Source organism: Blennius ocellaris (assembly GCF_963422515.1).
Source record: "Blennius ocellaris genome assembly, chromosome: 5".
NCBI classification, from domain to species: domain Eukaryota; kingdom Metazoa; phylum Chordata; class Actinopteri; order Blenniiformes; family Blenniidae; genus Blennius; species Blennius ocellaris.
Genome location: NC_137654.1, coordinates 16,250,789 through 16,269,075, shown reverse-complemented (window position 1 = coordinate 16,269,075; position 18,287 = coordinate 16,250,789). Strand labels below are relative to the sequence as shown.

General features: G+C 41.3%; 1 protein-coding gene across 16 annotated transcripts in view; it reads left to right on the top strand.

Annotated features, from left to right (window-relative positions):
- Positions 1-18,287, top strand: part of hspg2 (heparan sulfate proteoglycan 2) — a 111,259-nt gene that overhangs the window by 37,360 nt on the left and 55,612 nt on the right. For 9 of the 16 annotated variants that reach the window (XM_080496729.1, XM_080496730.1, XM_080496727.1 and 6 more), the window contains exons 4-17: positions 6,041-6,100; positions 10,382-10,491; positions 10,675-10,733; positions 11,017-11,189; positions 11,316-11,354; positions 13,197-13,322; positions 13,463-13,663; positions 14,589-14,708; positions 15,615-15,746; positions 16,093-16,237; positions 16,750-16,907; positions 16,999-17,139; positions 17,702-17,865; positions 17,955-18,134. In XM_080496729.1, coding sequence (XP_080352855.1) covers positions 6,041-6,100; positions 10,382-10,491; positions 10,675-10,733; positions 11,017-11,189; positions 11,316-11,354; positions 13,197-13,322; positions 13,463-13,663; positions 14,589-14,708; positions 15,615-15,746; positions 16,093-16,237; positions 16,750-16,907; positions 16,999-17,139; positions 17,702-17,865; positions 17,955-18,134 — 1,808 coding nt within the window. The remainder of the gene's footprint in view (positions 1-6,040; positions 6,101-10,381; positions 10,492-10,674; positions 10,734-11,016; positions 11,190-11,315; positions 11,355-13,196; positions 13,323-13,462; positions 13,664-14,588; positions 14,709-15,614; positions 15,747-16,092; positions 16,238-16,749; positions 16,908-16,998; positions 17,140-17,701; positions 17,866-17,954; positions 18,135-18,287) is intronic. The other 7 variants (XM_080496733.1, XM_080496731.1, XM_080496741.1 and 4 more) reach the window with 4 other exon arrangements.

Here is an 18,287-nt window from a genome sequence, read left to right as displayed (position 1 = left end):
CCCTTGTTCCACAATCGTCACTGCAGTCGTCTCCATTCACCAGAGATATTAGCCACTTTGTATGGAAACTGCACAAACAAAGGTTAACATGTCCACTTGTGAGTGATGATTGGTGAGGGACTACTGAGGTTAGGCTCTTCCCATTACTAACTTTGGATGGATGCTTGAGATTTTCTCTTTGCTGACATAAGCAACACTGAGAATTCAACAAACAAGACCAATATACATATGTACTGTATATAGAATTTGAACAGCCACATTATACAGTGATGCTTATACTTTTGATCATCACAAGTTAGTATTTAGTTTACTTGTTACAATTAAAAAATGTTATAGTGTCCTTATTGTTGTTGTCTTTTGTTGCATGTAAAAAAAAAAGAAGTAAAAGGCTGCTTCCTCAACTTGTTGTCAGTTCACAAAACACTGTCTTCCGAGAAGTAACGTCCAGATTATGGAGCATCTTCTTCCAACTAGCTCAAGCTGTCCTTATACTAACCCACACACGGCTTACAACTCAGCCAATGTGTCGCAGTACTACAGTAATACAGGCATGTGCTCATTATTAGGAAAATTTGATTAGATATTTTTGTATTGCAAGAGGTATTTCCTAAATAACTTGTTAGATTTTCTTTGTAGTAACTAAAACTGAACTGCCCTTCTTTTAGCATGGATATATGTATAACAATGCAAAATCCTAAATAAATGTAAAAGACCACATAAAAAAATGCTGTGCATTTGAGAAATCACAAAAATGCTTCAAATTAATCTGTAAACAGCACAGTTCTCACAGTTTGTGGGAGGGAGAGATCGGATCATTGAGTTAAATTTTGAATTCTCAAGTGTTCAATAATTTCATCTTTGCAGCTGGTTATTAGTTATTATTTAGAGTACTTCAAACTCACAAAGCCTGGTCCTCGAGAGCCCCTGTCCTGCATGTTTTAGTTCTCTCCCTGCTTCAGCATACCTGAAGCTAATGATGATGTCATCACCAAGGTTGTGAAAAAGCCCAATAACGAGCGCCTCATTGCAAACAGGTGTGTTTGCAACTGGGAGAGAGAGCTAAAACCATGCAGGACAGGGGCCCTCAAGGACCGAGGTTGGAGACCTCATTCTGCGTGAATCTCAGTGACACCTGTTATTTAATGTTGTTATTGTGTCATTTTATTATAGCAAGTAGGATATTTTTCCTTTCTTGCCTTATCTAAGTTGTTTATATTAATCTCATCCTGCAATAAGGACTTAAGCTCAACCACTAAAGCTGAAAGGAGCATTGTTAATTAGCTTCTGTATGCTTTTGGGTGATGTATTCACTATGATGATGTGCCTGGGCATTATAGCTCAAAATACAAGCTTTTGTTTGCACACTTAACCTGGAGTAGGTTAGCCAGGAGCTGGGGAGTGGTTGGCCTGCAAATGTTGTAAGGTGCTTCCTGAATAGGTTGTTATCAAAAACAAAGCCATGGGGAACCACACTTACTGTTAATTTAGACCTGTTAAACTAACAAACATGTATTTGGAGTTCAGTGCCAAGTTGAATTACCCAGATAAAATCCAGGCCGGATCAGAGAGAATGTGCAAACTCCACACAGACATGCCTGTAAGTCAGTCATTTGGAGCCATCAACCCTTCAGCTGTGAGCTGACTGTTTACCACCAAAAGAAATGTAGGTAGATTTTTAGGTTGAAGCGATGTGTGCGCCAACGTGCTTATTATCCTTTTGAGCCTGTCAACGATCCACTGCGATGCAGTCGGGTTGTTCCATGCCACCACAGCTTGTTTTTATTTCTAATCACATCACTTACAAATGGGCGCTAGCTGAAAAAACACAACCCAGCTTTGGACTCTTCCATTATCACAGGAAGACAACAGATGGTCCAGCATAAGTGGACAATACATCAGGGTAATGTACCCTGTCGTGTCATTTTGGCCTGGGCAGTGCACAGGCCACAGCCGGACCACCCACTCAGTTTGTCTGCCCACTCCATGAGAAGTTGCGTGTGTGTCGGTGGCATGGCCTATGTGTGTGTGTTTGTTGTTGTGTGTTAGATACAAGGAACTCTCTTGAGGAGTTAAACAGAGAGACAAACGCTGGCAGCTGCAGTTATTTTTATGAAGTCTCTGTTGTTACAGCACAGGGGGCCATGAACATGCTCACACACTGGCAGGAGAAACTCTTTTGTAATCAGATGGACCCCCCCCCCCCCCCCATTTGTGGACAAGGAAGTTGTGGCAGAACAGACAAAACATGGCTGATTTTGCTGGACACATTTAAATATACTGTTGTCTGAAACCGTGTCGACTGTGAAAAGCCTGCATCCTCCAGTCGCCGGTGTGACAGTGTTCATTGCCTTTAGAAGACTCCTACTGAATGATCTTATTCATTGACTTGAACTGTAGCGTGTCACTTTGCCCCAGTATTAATTTTGTTTTACCAATAACAAATGAGTTGCCATGGAGAACTGGCCGGTGCCACACCTCTTTAGGAAAGAGATGTTCAATCATAGAGCACATGCAGCTGTTGCAATGATTTCGTTTTCCTCTCTAGTGTCAAGGACCAGCTTATATATCTTTATTTTAATGCCCTTAGAATTCATCTCTGTTTCAACATATGATTAACCCTTTTGTGGCAGTGGTATTGTCATAAAATGAACAATGTTAGTTAAAGTGGCTGTCCCTTTTTTCCAACATAACTATGCTGAGAAGCTCATTTGGGAAATGTGTGACATGTGAGTGAATCTTGTCATCGCACGGTTGTTCTTTTGTACATCAAAGCACATGGTATATGTGATTAAAAACAGCTGTTTTTCTTTATTTATTCATAGATTTTATTATGCTCAATATATCATTACTGGCCTGCAAGTTAAGGCAACAAAAATGTTTAAGCCAAATCCTGTCAACACTGACAGAATAGGAGTTTAATGGTTAATACCTCAATAAGGAAGATGATTTATTGTATTACAAGACAAATAGTGATTTACAAGTTGTGGTTATTGGCTGGATACGCAATTGTCCCGTGGTTTTCCCAGATACAAGAGTTTGTTTGGATAAAGTTCCACAGTTGATCAGTGGCCTCCTGGTTGGACACGAGAGAGTAGCCGTATCCAACAATTATCCTCCTGTGACTGGTTCAGCTCTTTTTTTTAATGTTTTTATCCTTTCACGACACATCCCCCTGTTGCAAAGTGAAATGGGTATTTTCCTAAAGTCCCTGTCTATCTTATTTGCTCTAAATGAGTAACAGCTTTGTTTTAAGCCATGTTCAGACTTGTGGTGTGGCATTGTCTGGTCTGGAAGAAAAAAGTCAAAAGTTGACACCCCAGTTTTATTGTGGATCCCACGATCATTTTTAACATTAGAGAGGAAAATGAAGAAAACAAAACTCATCCTCACTCGGTGCTGTGATGTAAATTCTGCAAGATTACTTCCACAACATTGGTTTTGCTGGGACAAGTACAACACACTGCATGTTTGATTTGTTGTTGTGGGATTTGTACCAGCAAGCGATTCACCAAAAGCTTGGAGATGTACATATAAAAAGAAACTAATGTGGGGTTTCACAGCTTAGGCTCCTTGACCACCTTGGGAATGTGCTGATCACAGAATTTCCCTACTTACCCCCCAATGCTGTGCCTGCGCTGTCATTGCCAAAATGTATTTTGCACATGTCAGAGAAAACTATAACAACACATTTTCTATAATCTAGAGCAGAATTGGGAGACTGATTATCGGTTGACTCTTGCTTCAGTGTGTTGGTGAGCTGTTATATCCCCATTGCATTCACTCTCCAGCTGGCCAGCATTCAAACTGAATTAACGGTAATTTTTTAACAAAGTGAGACCTGTTTCTCGAAAGGAATGTCTGTTTGTTTGGTGCTCACCAGGATTTAATGGAAGTACTCACACTTCCACAAATAAACACATTAATGTCGAAGTTGCACGAGGGTTTGTCTTACAAGGCATTTTCAAGTGAAAACGCCAAACATTAGCTTCTGTCTCCATGAAAACAGGGAAAACACAGCTTTTCTGTAATGTACAGTACTGTCGATGTCTATTTCAGGTAAGAATAATCATTCTGCAAATGGTGTCTCCAATGAAGTGCACATTTGCAACACATTTCTGACATGATAAACCGAGTGGACCTATAGAACGGCATCAATACTTGCATCTTGTTGTTCTTTCCATGCATGGGTAGGTTGTTGTATTACTAGTGGCCTGACAAGCAAACTGCAGCATTTCTTGTTCCAGTAGATCGTGACATGTTTCATCATCTGCAGGCAGTGATTAAGGGCTTTGTGAGGGCTTAATGGATCGTAGAGCTGGTGTCTACTTTTATAACTCTCATTCCCCTTCAAATTAGATGATTACATGATTACAAATATATCAGCAGACTTTATGTGATGGATACTCAGTTTGCATTACCGTTTTGACATTTAGGGAGTGCAGGATGTATTTCTGTTTTATGACTGCACAAAATAGACCAAATAATAAGTTTAGCACATTTTATTAAAATTCAGCTTTACGGATACCAAAAGACACCAGAAAGAAACGGATAAAGACAAAAAAAACTAAACATATTGCAAAACCACAGTAATCTCCATGAGTTGACAGGTTTGAACAGGTGGGCTTTCAGGTGGGAGTTAATAGTGGGCAGAAAGTCAATGTTTATGATGCAATATCTGCATGGAGGGATTTCTAGAGAATTTCCCTTTTTCCTTGTTGGCTGAATTTCTTCATGTACCTCCCTGATTTTTACTGCAGTGCCTCAAAGAAGCAATCATCAAATCTGAAAACAAATTTAGAGGGTCAACTTTGTCTGCAGCTATTGTCTTGCTGAGAGACATGCCACGACTACAGTGATAGGATCACAAGCCGTGTGTTTTTGTATGTGCAGCTGTAAAACAGCTGGATGCCACAGACTCGCTTGATCATGAAATAGCTGTTGTCTACTGCTGTCACTTCAAGTTTATGGAGTGGAGTCTTTACTGGAGCAGAGCTGTCTGTTTTACTTGTGGAGTGCTTGCAGAGGGCAACATCAAATGATTTAATTTTCTTAATTTCTTTACAAGACAGAATAGTCCAAGTTTTAATGAAAAGGCATTAAACAGATTCTCAGAAATCCTGTAACTCTTGTTGTAAACTTTGTGACTGGAATCTTTGAATCTGTCTCGTAGATTAAAAAAAAAAGCCTCCTACGTTGGCGTTTCACAGCATGCCCCATGGTACAGGTGCATCCTATCCAGTGGAATAATGATTTTAGTCACCGCAAAACAGAACGGTGCCAGTGCAGAAGGCCAATCCCAGGCTAAAGCAACAGTTATAATGGTGCCCAGTTCTTCCAGTTAAATGGGAAAACAGGATGCAGCTCCTCCCCGCTTTGCTGCAAAAGTCCCAGGGTGGATGTTGTGTCAGACAGCAGGGACGTGAAGAGCAGTTGCGTGTGTTTTGTTTTAGGAATATCCTCTTCATGCCGTCAGAGGAGGAGTCATTTTTTGAAGTGATGCCTTCTGATCTTTTCTCCGCCACGCTGCCATGCACGCAGACTTCCTCGTGTGTTTCCTGACAGGCTCGACTTTATCTCATTAATCAACGAAAACCATGGGCTTGCAGCATCCATTGTCCTATTAGGCTTGGCTGATCGCAGCTTGTGGCCGGCAGTGATTGGCGACTGTTGATGACAGCTGACATTTCCAGCTTGACGATTTTATTTTCATTCTTTCTTATACTTTAGCTGTTAAAAGTTTCACATTATTCTGAGCAACATTTTCTTCTGATTTCTGTTGGTACATTTCTCAAGGCAATTCTCTCTCTGATTGTCACTTTCTATTTTCTCTCCTTGCATTCAATCATTTCCTTTCTCACGTTTCTGAAACGTTAACCTTTCTGCACCTGCCTGGCTAACTCCTCCCCGGTCCCTGTGTTGCTTTTCTTGTTTGATCCATGACCTCTGGCTCTTGTTTCTGCCCTGTTGACCTCTGCATCACGTCTCTTCCTCCTGTTGCTTGCTTGCTGTTTCTCCTCGCCCCCCTCATTGCTTGCCATAGCACATTGGTTGGACTCTTCATATCTGGGGAGCATACAGAGCCCAGTCGAGCCAGAATACAGTAAGTTCTCAAGCACGTCTCTCTTTTCTAATATCGCAGTTTCTTTCCTCCTTTTTAATTTTGTCTTTGGAACATTCTCCCGTCACCTGCTCCACTCACTTATGCACACTCACTTCCAAACACACTCTCGGATAACATTCCAATGAAGACTCAGCTTGGGCATGTAATATTTGAGTCCAGTGACTCTATTTTTCCAAGTGTCTTACAGGCGTCTCCTAAAGATTTGTGATGGCAGGAGAAAATGATTGGGTTGTTCCATTGAGTAATACAGTTCACCATGCTCGAGTGAAAACTCTTCCATGTCAAGTTCAAAACATTGTTGCAAAGACGTCTTGGAAATCATGCAAAAATGCTCCAAGCTTTAATTAGAAAGTCACTTTTTAATATCAACCACATGTTGGTGGATCATCACAGCTGCAACACGAGTATGAAAAAGAGGCCTTCTTGTAGACAATGGTGGTTTTGATGCATACATTGCAGGCTGTGGGAGTGCACAGTGGAGCAGGCTTAATAGTGAGGACAGAATTTATTTTCCCAAGAGTTCCCCAGAGGGTAATGAGTGTACCTGGAGGCATAGTTTCTCGGCTGGTCACCGGGAAAAGGGTTAAGTGGCAGGGGGTCCTGTCTACATGGATTAAGCTGAGATAGCAGCGTCTGGGAATTGAACAATTTGCTCTGAAAAAGAGAGAAAGAGACAAAGATGAGAGACCGAAAGACAGCTAGAGAAACAAAGAGAAGAAAAAAATTGTTTTTAGGAGTTTTTCACTCAGTTATTAGCGCCTTGTGGTTTTGGGCCTTTTTTCGCATCGACTGGCGCTGGGCTCATGCCGTGGGCGCTGCCTTGAGGGTTGAAGGTCAAGCCCAATGTGGCTGAGCTTTAAAGGCCAGACTGGGCTCGCTGCTCAATCAAGTCTTTGTCTTCTGTATAGGCCTCTATGTGTTCAGAGGGGGCCCATCGCACAAAGCTACTACAGTTCTACTGAACGGCTATAATGGCTAAAAAAGTTTCTGAATTATGAAATGTGGAATGCTAGTTTTTTTTTTTACATCCAACTCATCAGGTCTGACAGTTTCATCACCTTTGATTGGAGAAGATAACAACCCCCCCCCCATCCACTGTTTCCTGCTGGAAACAGTCAGCGCTGCACAGGAGAATGGGTCATGGAGTAAAAGAGCTGCTCGTTAGCAGAAGGGCACAACCTGCCGCTCTAATCAAAGGCTCTCGAGCGGCGGCAATCCATCTCCCTGGTTTGTGGCGGTTCTTCGAGCTGCAGTTGACCCGGCGGCGAGTACCCACTCAAGTGATTAGATTATATGCGGGTCAAATGAGGCGCTTTGATGAGACACTTTGATGTTGCCTGTCTTCAGAGACCACATTCAGGCCTCACAATTGTTCCTACAAATCTTACAGTAACAGCCTGTTGAGCAAGTGTTCAGGGACCACAGCGGGCTCAGCTCATGCCCGCAGCTCTGCTGTTACATGTTGACCTCACTGTATGTTTTCATAGGCAGTTTACTTTGTCATAAATGAGGCTTTTCCTCACCAGGAATTGGATGCCTTGTTGTGCCCATGATGTGTTCAAAGAAAATGAGATTTACGACTGTGAATAGGGGACGGCTCTTTAACACAGTAACCACACATCCTGAGTCTGGTCTCAAAACCTCTAACTTTACACAAAGTGGCTCCTGCTGTCTGTGTTTGTAAGATATATAATTATCGAAGGAGCAGTGGAGGAGTAAGGAAAATGAAATACACCAACAGTATTTGAATAGATTCTTCTCACTGTGTGTGCAGATTTATTGTTTTGCACACATTTATGCATGTCGTTTTGTAGCTACAGGCTCAGCAGATGCCCACGTCCAACATCAGTCTAGGCTTTTGGCATGGCAAGTCGCATCACACTGCAAGAAACAGTCCAAATATTGACTTTCTTCCTAAACCCACACTGCCAGTCTCAAATCAGAGGCGGGCAGACCCATCCTAACAAAGTGTTGGCAGCGGTGTGAGAATAGGGCACCCTGCAGGCCAACGCTATTTTAATATTCAAGAGCTAAACCTTGTACATTTGAATTATTATAATGCAAGCTCATGAAGATGCTTTAGACAATTAGATTATTAATGGAATTTGAGAGTCTTTGTTTATAACTATGGTCAAAGTAACAGCTTGATGCAAACTTGAGTTTTTGACTCATGATTGCGATCAAGTCTTTGTTTTCATGAAACCACAAAAGAAACTTTTGAAAACTGTGTGGATACCATTAAAGAAACAAGATTCAGGAAGACAGACTTCATTTGTAAGCCAAAATCTTTTGAACCAAGTATTTTTGTTTCAGTTCAAAGCAATTACACCCCATGTAGATTTTAATGTAAAATTAATCCAGCTCAAAAGTAAAAAGAACCTCTGAATACAGCACTCAAAATAGCACTGATGGGTTGAATGGGTGCAGTGGTGCTATCATTTATAATATTTTCCATTCACAAGGCAACATGTTTACCTGCTAGAATGCGAACCGCTGAGGATGTCATAGAGTTGTACAATATTTATGATATATCGAGAGTTTCCACAGATTCAATATTGAAAAATACAAAACTGTATTGTTTATAGCAACATAGTATTAGTTAGAATATGCATATTTGGATTCGATACTTTTCTCTGTTTCTTAGCTGCCTGCTTCCCACTCCTCCCTGCAGCGTATCTTGCTCTCAAGACAGACGCAACAAAGCAATGGACAAAGACGGCATAAAAGTTGGGGAGAAAAGCACAACAGCTCAATGATATGGAGATAGTTCTGATTTCACCCATCCGACAATGAGCCGAAAAACGCAATCTGCAGACAACACAAGTAACATGTTTGGACCAAACGTTCAAGCACGACAAATTGATTGCAGCACCCCAGGAGCTGCGAGCCTCCAACAGGAGAGAGCATCTTCTTAATGTTTTCTGTAATTGTACTCAGCCCTGCCGCAGGAAAACTCCACATTGAATGATCAGTGAGACGTGTGAAAACACATGGATGAAAATTATTGAAGGGCATGCTTTAATTATTTAGAAATTAATCATACAAGTAAATTCCCACGCATTCATGTAAAATCTAACCTATTCTCATTGGTTTTTATGACGCAGTGCCATAAAGTTTAAAATGACAATTCATTGTATTTTGCACCATGAAACACTGTTTAAAATTGATGTTGAAACTGCACTTATTTTGAAGATATTACACTTCCATGCATGCATTCTATTTATTTGCTCTAAAATATTTGGTATTGTGGATTGTGCTGTTATTTCCCTGGTCTGACTCCCTCTCGCTCCTCACTGAACTACAATCCCTACAAAGATGTATTTTTTAATGCGTACCATTTTTCTTTATATTTTTATGACTATTTTGTGCAGCTGCTGGTTAATTAAAGTGCATATTTTGCCACTTTTACCAGTGACTTCAATAAATATTGAGTTTATATCATATATCACCATTTTCGTCCAGCCTTAGAATGTCATGATATATTCCATAAAAGCTTTGTAATGACTTGTTAACATCTTAAGCAAGAGATGTATTAGGGGCTTTGTTTGTAGGCCAATGTGATTGTTAAAATAGAAGAAACAGAGAAACCTGATTTTTCTTGTTACTTTAAATAAATTGGATGACTGTAACATAATTGGAGGTCATGTTAGTTCCCCATGCTTTTATCTAACCAGAAAGACCAGTGGTCTTGACTCCAGGCCCCACATGGCACCAGTCTCACAATACTAACAAAACTGATTGTAATAAGTAGCTCATAATTACATTTTTATCTTTTAAGAAAAAAAATGACACAGTCATTAGATTCAGGTCTGATGAGAGTCAGGGGTATTGCCCTCCAGGACCACGATTCAACACCTTTTCTGTACGTGATCTCATGTCTCCTCTCATGTGTGTTTGACTTTGGCTGGATTTACTGTCTTGAATTCACTGTTTGAATGTTTTAAGTCCACAGGGTTATGAGGTGCAGTGCTGCACAGATTCAACCAGCATTCAGATATGGAAATAGATGCCACAATTTGCATGCGGTTTTCATTAAAGCCAAAGTCATACTTTTTTTTATTCTGTAACACTCAACCAGATGCTTTGCTGAAGGAAATAATTTGAAAACAGTATCCCATTTCCTTTTTATTTTTTTTGCTAATAAATTGTGGTTTTTATCTAAAGTCGGCAACAGTTTGAACATTAATACTGAGCCTGTGGTGGTTCCCTGGTATTGTGTGGTTTAGCTGACAGATTCTCCTCCTCTCCCTCTGTTTCCAGTTTATTACAGAGCTCTCGTCAACTTCACCGACTCCCTGGTGTACAGCCCTGAACTCGAGGACATCTTCTCTCCAGCCTTTAATGAGATTTCTGAAGCAGTGGTGGACACGGTATGTTCCGTTCGCGTGGGGCATAAATTCTCTTAAATAGTAGCTACGACCTGGACACGAGGGCTATTATTGCCTTATAAGGTTCACACATGTTATTTATAACTTTCTCTGATTTAAGGACGTGTGAGTCTAGACCCGGGCTTGTTTATTTCACTGTAACTGAAACTAGTTTTCTCTCCACAGCTGGAGTCGGAGTACAACAGGATTCCAGGTGTCCAGACAGTCAGCGTGGTCCTCATTAAGTAAGAACACAAGCCTTTTAAATCTTACCTTGTAACAATCAAAGTGGATACCTTGCAGCTGTGTGCTGCCTGGGTGTCTTACTCGAGCCAGGTGATATTTTTCCAAACCACTCAAAGCCTGTAAAGTCGGCCCGTAGTCAGTAATACATCAGCAGTGAGTCAATCCTCTGAGAGAGATCCAAAGAGAAACCTAAACTCTTACGAGCCTTCCAAATGATCTGTCAGGAGTGTACACCACACAGCTTGTAGGCAACCCGTCTTTTTCTTCCTGCTCTCTTTGCAGAAAGATGATCGGAGAAGATGGCGTTGATGTCTTTGTCGAAATGGATGTGGGTTCAGACTACAACACCAATGATGAACAGATCCGCAGCGTGCTGTACAGCGTGGTGAAGGAGGGAGCCATCGCTTCCTACGTCACGTCGGTCCAGGGATTTCAGTTCAGACGGCTTGGAGAAGGTAGGACTTCAACAAACTATGAAACAACAGATCCTGTTACACAAAAAATCACTGTGTGTTTACAAAGAAAACGAACATCCACCAGCACATTAGGCAGAATTGTTAACATTTTCCTTTGGTTTCTAGCTCAACCTCTGCCTAACGTGGAGCCTATAGCGGTGCCAGGTTTGTGTTGTGCCATGCCTGCTGCATGGTGACTTAGCTGACCGTGCTGTAGAAACTGTAGGTTGGCAGTAGAGCGTTTAGAAAGAACAGGCAAGCAATACTTCCAATGTTGTGATGACCTTTACCTTGACGCATACAAGCAGTGGTCATGCGGTCTGAGCAAGGTTTTGCATGGACGCACCGATGTAAAGTAGACTTCTGAGTGTGGTCCCCAACGTGCAGTAGTGCACACTCACTACAAAGGACCTTTTGCATGGCATGAGTGTGATGAGGAATGCTGCTGTTCACCGCAATGTTAAACCAGCTTTTGATTCGCACAAGTTCCAACAACTCTGTTCTCGGGCACGGCAGCTGATGGACTGTAACGATGACTTCATTCCCTTTACTGAGGCGATAAGATCCACACCACTCTGTCAGCCTCGTCTTAATGTGCGTGTGTGTGTGTGTGTGTGTGTGTGTGAGTCTTGCCTTGTTTCATCTAGTCTGTGGCTATTTGCTCTGTCCGGTCTTGTCTGTGTCTAAATCTGTATGTCTGAGGTGGTGTAGTTTAATGAACATCTCAAACTAATGTAAAAAAAAAAAAGAGAGAAAAGAATAGGGCTTTAAACCAAAGCCACATCTTGGTCTCGTGGTCAGTCAGCGTTGGTAAAAAAAAAAAAAGAAAAGAAAAGCTTCATATACCAGAACTGAAAACAGATGTTTCATTTATGAAATTATGACCTGCTCACATTTTATCACAGTTGTTCGCTGTCAAGAAAACATCAAACACATTTTATGAATGAATAATATCTTGGCATATATACTATCTAGCATATATAGAGCATTTTTACTTTCAGATAGACCAACCACACATATACGGTTTATTTTTTTAATTCCTTCAAGCATACTTCAACAAAAACAAAATAACCTGTATATCAATCATGGGTAGCCCTCTTTAAAACGTCAGCAACAGGGAGAACATGCAAACTCCAGAGAGAAAGGCACAGACTTGAACCCACAACCTTGTCGCAATGGAAGGAGAGTGCTAACCACTGTTTATTTAAGTATAACTATGTCAAAGCTAGAGTGAAAAGGCTATAGACCCCTGATTTAACTGGACATATTTATAGAGACAGATATAAGCAGACCACTTTTTTAATGCATTTATGACATACACATATCCTGTTCTAGAGCTTTTATGATTGACAACAATCGTGGGCTCGATGCAGTTGTGAGGTTTTAGTGATGGCAGTCTCACCAGCTGAAGATACAGTCAAAACTTCGGAGAAAGAAGTCAAAACTTTTGCAGAAAATGCTACGTTAATGTGCTATGTTACGCACAACAATTAATATGTACTGCAAGTAAACAACAGTTCCATTACTTGTAACATTCTGAACTAAAAGTAAGAAGTCATCCAAGACTGGTTTTCTAAGAGGTATTGGCATATTTATTGCGGTGCACACCAAAGTCCTAATGGTGTTCCCACTTGTTTGAAATAACTGCACTTACAGAGTATCTCTACTAGTAATTTTAATTGAACCAACATGCCAGTTGGCTGAGAGATCAGTTTGTGTAGCTTGTTTTGTTCACTCTCGCCTTGTCATTCTTGTTTCATGTGTATCGATTATTCTGGTCTATTCCATGGTCTTATTCCAGAAACTGTTTCGTGATTTGGTCCAATAATGTATCTTTTCAACACACAGTTGGCTCCATTGTGTAGTTTTTCTCGCACTGTGCATTTTTTGTGCTTCAGTACAACGTTACATTAGTGTATTGGCTGCACTCTAGTGTGGGCTTGCATGTTTTTGACCCGTCAACATCCCCCCTCCCTCCCTCCTGCTTCCCCTCTGCATCTTTCATAGTAACCCCCAGTACAAGACCCTGCATGGCAGATGAGCACAGATGTGGTGACGGGACATGTATCCTGTTGGAATACCTGTGTGACAACAGACCAGACTGCAGAGATATGAGTGATGAGATCAATTGTGGTGAGTGGCTTTGCTTCGACTGGCCTGCAGCTCATAACATGGTCGGCTTTTTGCCTGGTAGTTTGACACGTGACACATTAACTGAGTTCCAGCTGAAAGTATCTCACCTTCGGCCAGTTTAACCCAGAATTTGTTTTTAGAAACGAAACGGCCTGTACCCCCAGTCGTTACCACCCCTGCCACCACAACCACCACCTCTAAGAAGCCCCCACGCCCACCCAGCCCACCCGGACCCTGCAGAGCAGATCAAGCCACTTGCCAAAGCGGAGAGTGTATCCCTCGAGATTATATCTGTGATGGTGAGAGAGACTGCTCCGATGGAAGCGATGAATTCCGATGCGGTGAGTTATGCCACCTTAAACATGGACATTCTGCTAGAAAAGAAAACACACTTTAATTGAGGCATTTAAAGCCAGGCAGTACCAAGCACTATCCCCAGCAAAATAGTTTTGGGGATTTGCCCCGGTAAAGCAACATAAAGGGATTCTCAGAATGGAACTCTCAAACTGGTTGAATATCACTTCAAGTCTGTCTAACTTTTCTGCCGACACAGCACCTCACTCCTTCCTAGGCTTGGAGCCATAAATTACCAGCGGTAGGAATGGAGCGGGAGCAAATTCGTGTCATATGCTGCATTCTCTCGACGCAGTGTTCAGCCATTCATGTTATATTTTCCCCAATCAAAACGAGTATACAGCAGATTTTGTTTACCACTTTCTCTGCATCATGTTTAGCTCATTCTCGGAGAAGACCGACGCATTGTGTGGAACTCACGCTTGAAAGTATAGTATTGTGTATAAAATGCACAGTACTAAGTGCTGAATTTAAATTCCCTTGAAATAAAAAGATAAAAATGAAAAAAAAATCCAGTTTTTATATCGTGTATATGAGCTTGGAGCTCAGTTATAGCTTGATCTGTGTGTCAAATAATTGTCAAATGTTTACATCAATTTAGTTCTTCCAGTGAAATGCCAAGTTTTAGATGAGTCTTCCTCCTCTCAAAAATGCATCGATGGAAATTCAATTTCTTTTTAATATACGTCTCCTCGGCACCAACAGCAGCACTCGCTTTCGGTCGGCTGTGAAACTGTCAATCAGTTCTGGATCCTGTCCCCTCGAGAGTGTTTTCAGGCAAAATATGTAATCACACAGAAAGCACTTTGTTGTTGTTCCGCAGACTAAAACAGTACCATCAAAAAAAAATCTCTCTTTGTTTCAAAGTTATCAAATTCCAAGGACCTCATTGATCTTGTTCCTTTATCACAGGTACTCCATCTCCTTGCGAGCCAAATGAGTTCAAGTGTAAAAATGGCCGCTGTGCCCTGAAGCTTTGGCGATGTGATGGCGACAATGACTGTGAGGACAACTCAGACGAGACAGATTGTCGTAAGTCTTCGTTGCTTCTGGGAGTCTGTAAAGAGTTGCTTTAAAGCAGGAGAACATTTAAATGCATGCTTCTGCTCCAAGAATCGCATTGACTGTAAGTCCTTTTATATCTTATTTGTGCAGATTAAAGCAGCTCAGATAAAACCAGCAAGATATATTATCTTATAAAGCAAACTCTTAATACCTTTCAGGGCTATATATTCACTTAGACATTTACAATGCTCCTCCTTCCTGGTTTCTTGAATTCTCAGGGAAGTTGGACTTTCATCTTTTAAATATTACGCTCCATCCAAATGAAATAATCGCCCTGCGTCTTTGAGATCTATTACATCTCTCTGATGCTTCATTACTTCTTTATATCCTGACCTCAAAAGCATCCTGCCTATGCCTTTAATTGTGCACTTTTTCTCTTGGGTGTACGGATGTATCACTCTGTTATTACTCTGGTAGTTATTTCTAGGTGCAAGATGTACAGGATGAAGTTTTGTATTATTACAGGGTTGGAGCTTCGGGGGCAGGAGATTGTCTTTCATCATTTACCGCTTCACACTTTACATGTTTGTAGTGATGAAAATGTTACACGAGTTAGTCATCAGAGTTATATGTGTTTTACTATCCATTGTCAAGGTTGGTTGGAGCGTCTGTCATTGATCTATAAAACATAAAATATAAATAATATCTTTGTCGTATTGAATTGGCTTCAATATTTTTAACTTTTGACGTTAACTTACAACATGCAAATATAAATAAATTCATAAATCGACACTAAATTGTTTTCAAAAGTATTGCAGGTGAAATATGATGCCGTCGGGATCACGAGTCGATGTGCGGCCCAGTCATCTTCTTGATTGTCTGCTAGTGTATGTGTGTGTGCAATGTTGGACCTCTGTCTTCTCCTCACTACAGCCACCAAGCGTCCTGGTGACAGGTGTGGTCCGGAGCAGTTTGAATGCCTGAGCGATCGCGCCTGCATCCCGGCCAGTTACCAGTGTGATGAAGAGCCAGACTGCCCCGACCGCTCCGATGAGTATGGCTGCAGTAAGTGTCACACTGAAGGTCTTGATTTACAATCCATCGCTCTTTTTCTTAGGTTTCCTCCTTTTCTGCTCTTTGCCTCTTCGCCTCTCCTCCTTTGTACGCTGTGTCTAATTTGCTGTGAACCCGGCTCTTTTCACATGTGTTGACTGAGACACAGAGCTTTTTTGTGCAGCCATCCATTCCTGAGAACTAAAAGGAAATTGTTCGTCCATAGCGGGGAATTATCCTTCCCCTGGCTTACAGGCATTTTTGAGCTCCACTGGTTCACCAAATTCCAGTCACATGCTGACCGTTTTGTACATTTTGTGCATTTATGATGTGTTTAAAAACTGTTGGCACTTTACAGCCCCGCCTTCTGTAACGAGTCCGCCTGAAGAGTCCATTCAGGCAGCCCGGGGGGCTACGGTGAGGTTTACCTGTCAGGCTGTTGGAGTGCCGACACCTATCATCACCTGGAGACTCAACTGGGGCCACATTCCAGCCAGCAGCAGGTGGGTTTCATGAGGAAATCTCCATCTCTGTGATTGTTGCTCATCTTTGGTGCAATTAAAAATTACTGAGTTCTGTCACTTTATTCCAAATTGCCAAGACAAATGAAACATCTTTATATAATTAAATTCAGTTTGATTCAACACATTTGTTTTAGTGTAAGTGTTTTCTATATGTTTAACATGTGGACAGAAATTAGGAAACAAGTAATGTTAAAAGAGTGGAATGCTTTAAAACAGCTACAATGGTTGAAATTACTAAAACTACTATAATGGTTATGAAATCTAAATTGGCTAACAAACATGACTAAGTCAGCCAAAACAGCTAATATGGCTAAAACGTCTAAAAATGCTAATATGACTAAAACAGTTACTTATTGATTTCCTTATTTGTTTGAAACGAGACTAAAACAGATTTTTTTAGTCATAAAGCTTACAGACCAGAGCTTACAATCCAGATGTTGATATTTTAATTGTTATTATTGTATAAATTGTAATTTCCTATGTGTTCCTAGGATTTCCATGAGCACAGAGAATGGCCGAGGCACTCTTATTATTCGTGATGTGAAGGAGTCAGATCAGGGAGCGTACACATGTGAGGCCATCAACGCTAAGGGCTTGGTGTTCGGTATCCCTGATGGGGTGTTAACTCTTATATCAAGTCCAAATCCAGGTACTGACACTCCCCTCTGTGACCACTGTTTCTAATCACTCAAAGGTGATCATGTAATAAAATGAATCATCTTTTGTTTCGTTTTCTTCAGGGAACTGTCCTGATGGTCACTTCACAATAAATGGCCGCTGCGTTCCCTGCTTTTGTGCTGGAGTCTCAAAGAACTGCAAGGGTACTGGACGCTACCGCAACCAGATCAGCCTGCGTTTCACTGACGAAGAGGACTACAAAGGTGAAGAGGCTGTTAATGCACATACACTTAATAGAAATCCATCACTGAGAGCTGACAGGAAAACCCTTTAATAAAGGTTAACTTTTAGGGAATGAACACACATGTGGCGTAGATCTGCAAATAAGAGAAAAGTATAAACGCCAGTCTTTTTTTAAACATTCGATCATTATGGGGTGGCTGTGGCTCAGTTGACAGAGCACTTTGTCTTCCAATCCCACAGTTGGTTGTTTGATTCCCCAGCTCATCCCAACCATGTGACCTTGGGCAAGCCACTGAACCCAAAATGACACCCAGTGGAGTCTGTTAGCGTGTTCACACTCCATTTATGTCTTAATGCTTATTTTATAGGTTTATAGTTGTTGATTTAGCACTTATTTGTTAAGTAAATTGCTGTAGAATAAAGATTGATTTGGACTGCATACAAGTGACTCAGACTTGTTAGCTGCCTTCCATTGTGCAGGCAGTGTTGACACTTCCACTAATGCGGTAATCGTGCCAGTATCGAAAGTGTGAGCACACCCTTAAAGATACAGTGGTGTGAGTATTTCCCTATCTCTTTCAGGAGTGAATGTCTCCTACCCTTCCAGACCAGGCATTCCTCCTCTCTCCTCCACTCAGCTGCTCATTAACCCTGAGATGGAAGAGTTCCAGCTTGTCGACCTGTCACGTCGTTTCCTCAACCTGGACTCCTTCTGGACTTTGCCCCGCCAGTTCCTGGGCAACAAGGTACTGAGAAAAAATTTTTTTTTCTTAAGTGATGGTATTGTCCCACATATTCATAAAAAAAAAAAAAAAATCATCCTATCTGTTTTTAGATTGATTCCTATGGGGGTTCGCTGAAGTTCAAGGTGCGGTACATTCTGGCCCGTGGTTTGACGGAACCCGTGGAAAAGCCAGATGTGATCCTGGTTGGAAATGGACGTAGACTTGTTTACCGCAGAGGCAGCGGCACCCCTCCCAATGCGGTCAACCAAAAAGAGATCAAATTCACTGAAGTAAGGCTCTGGTTCTAGTAAATCATTGTCGCTAGAACTAGTGGAAATTCTGCACAATCCTGTGGCAATCCCATGATGATGGCATTCACTTATTTTAAAAATACTAAAATATAGTCGAACCTTATTATTTCTAAATAGCAAATGTTTCATCAG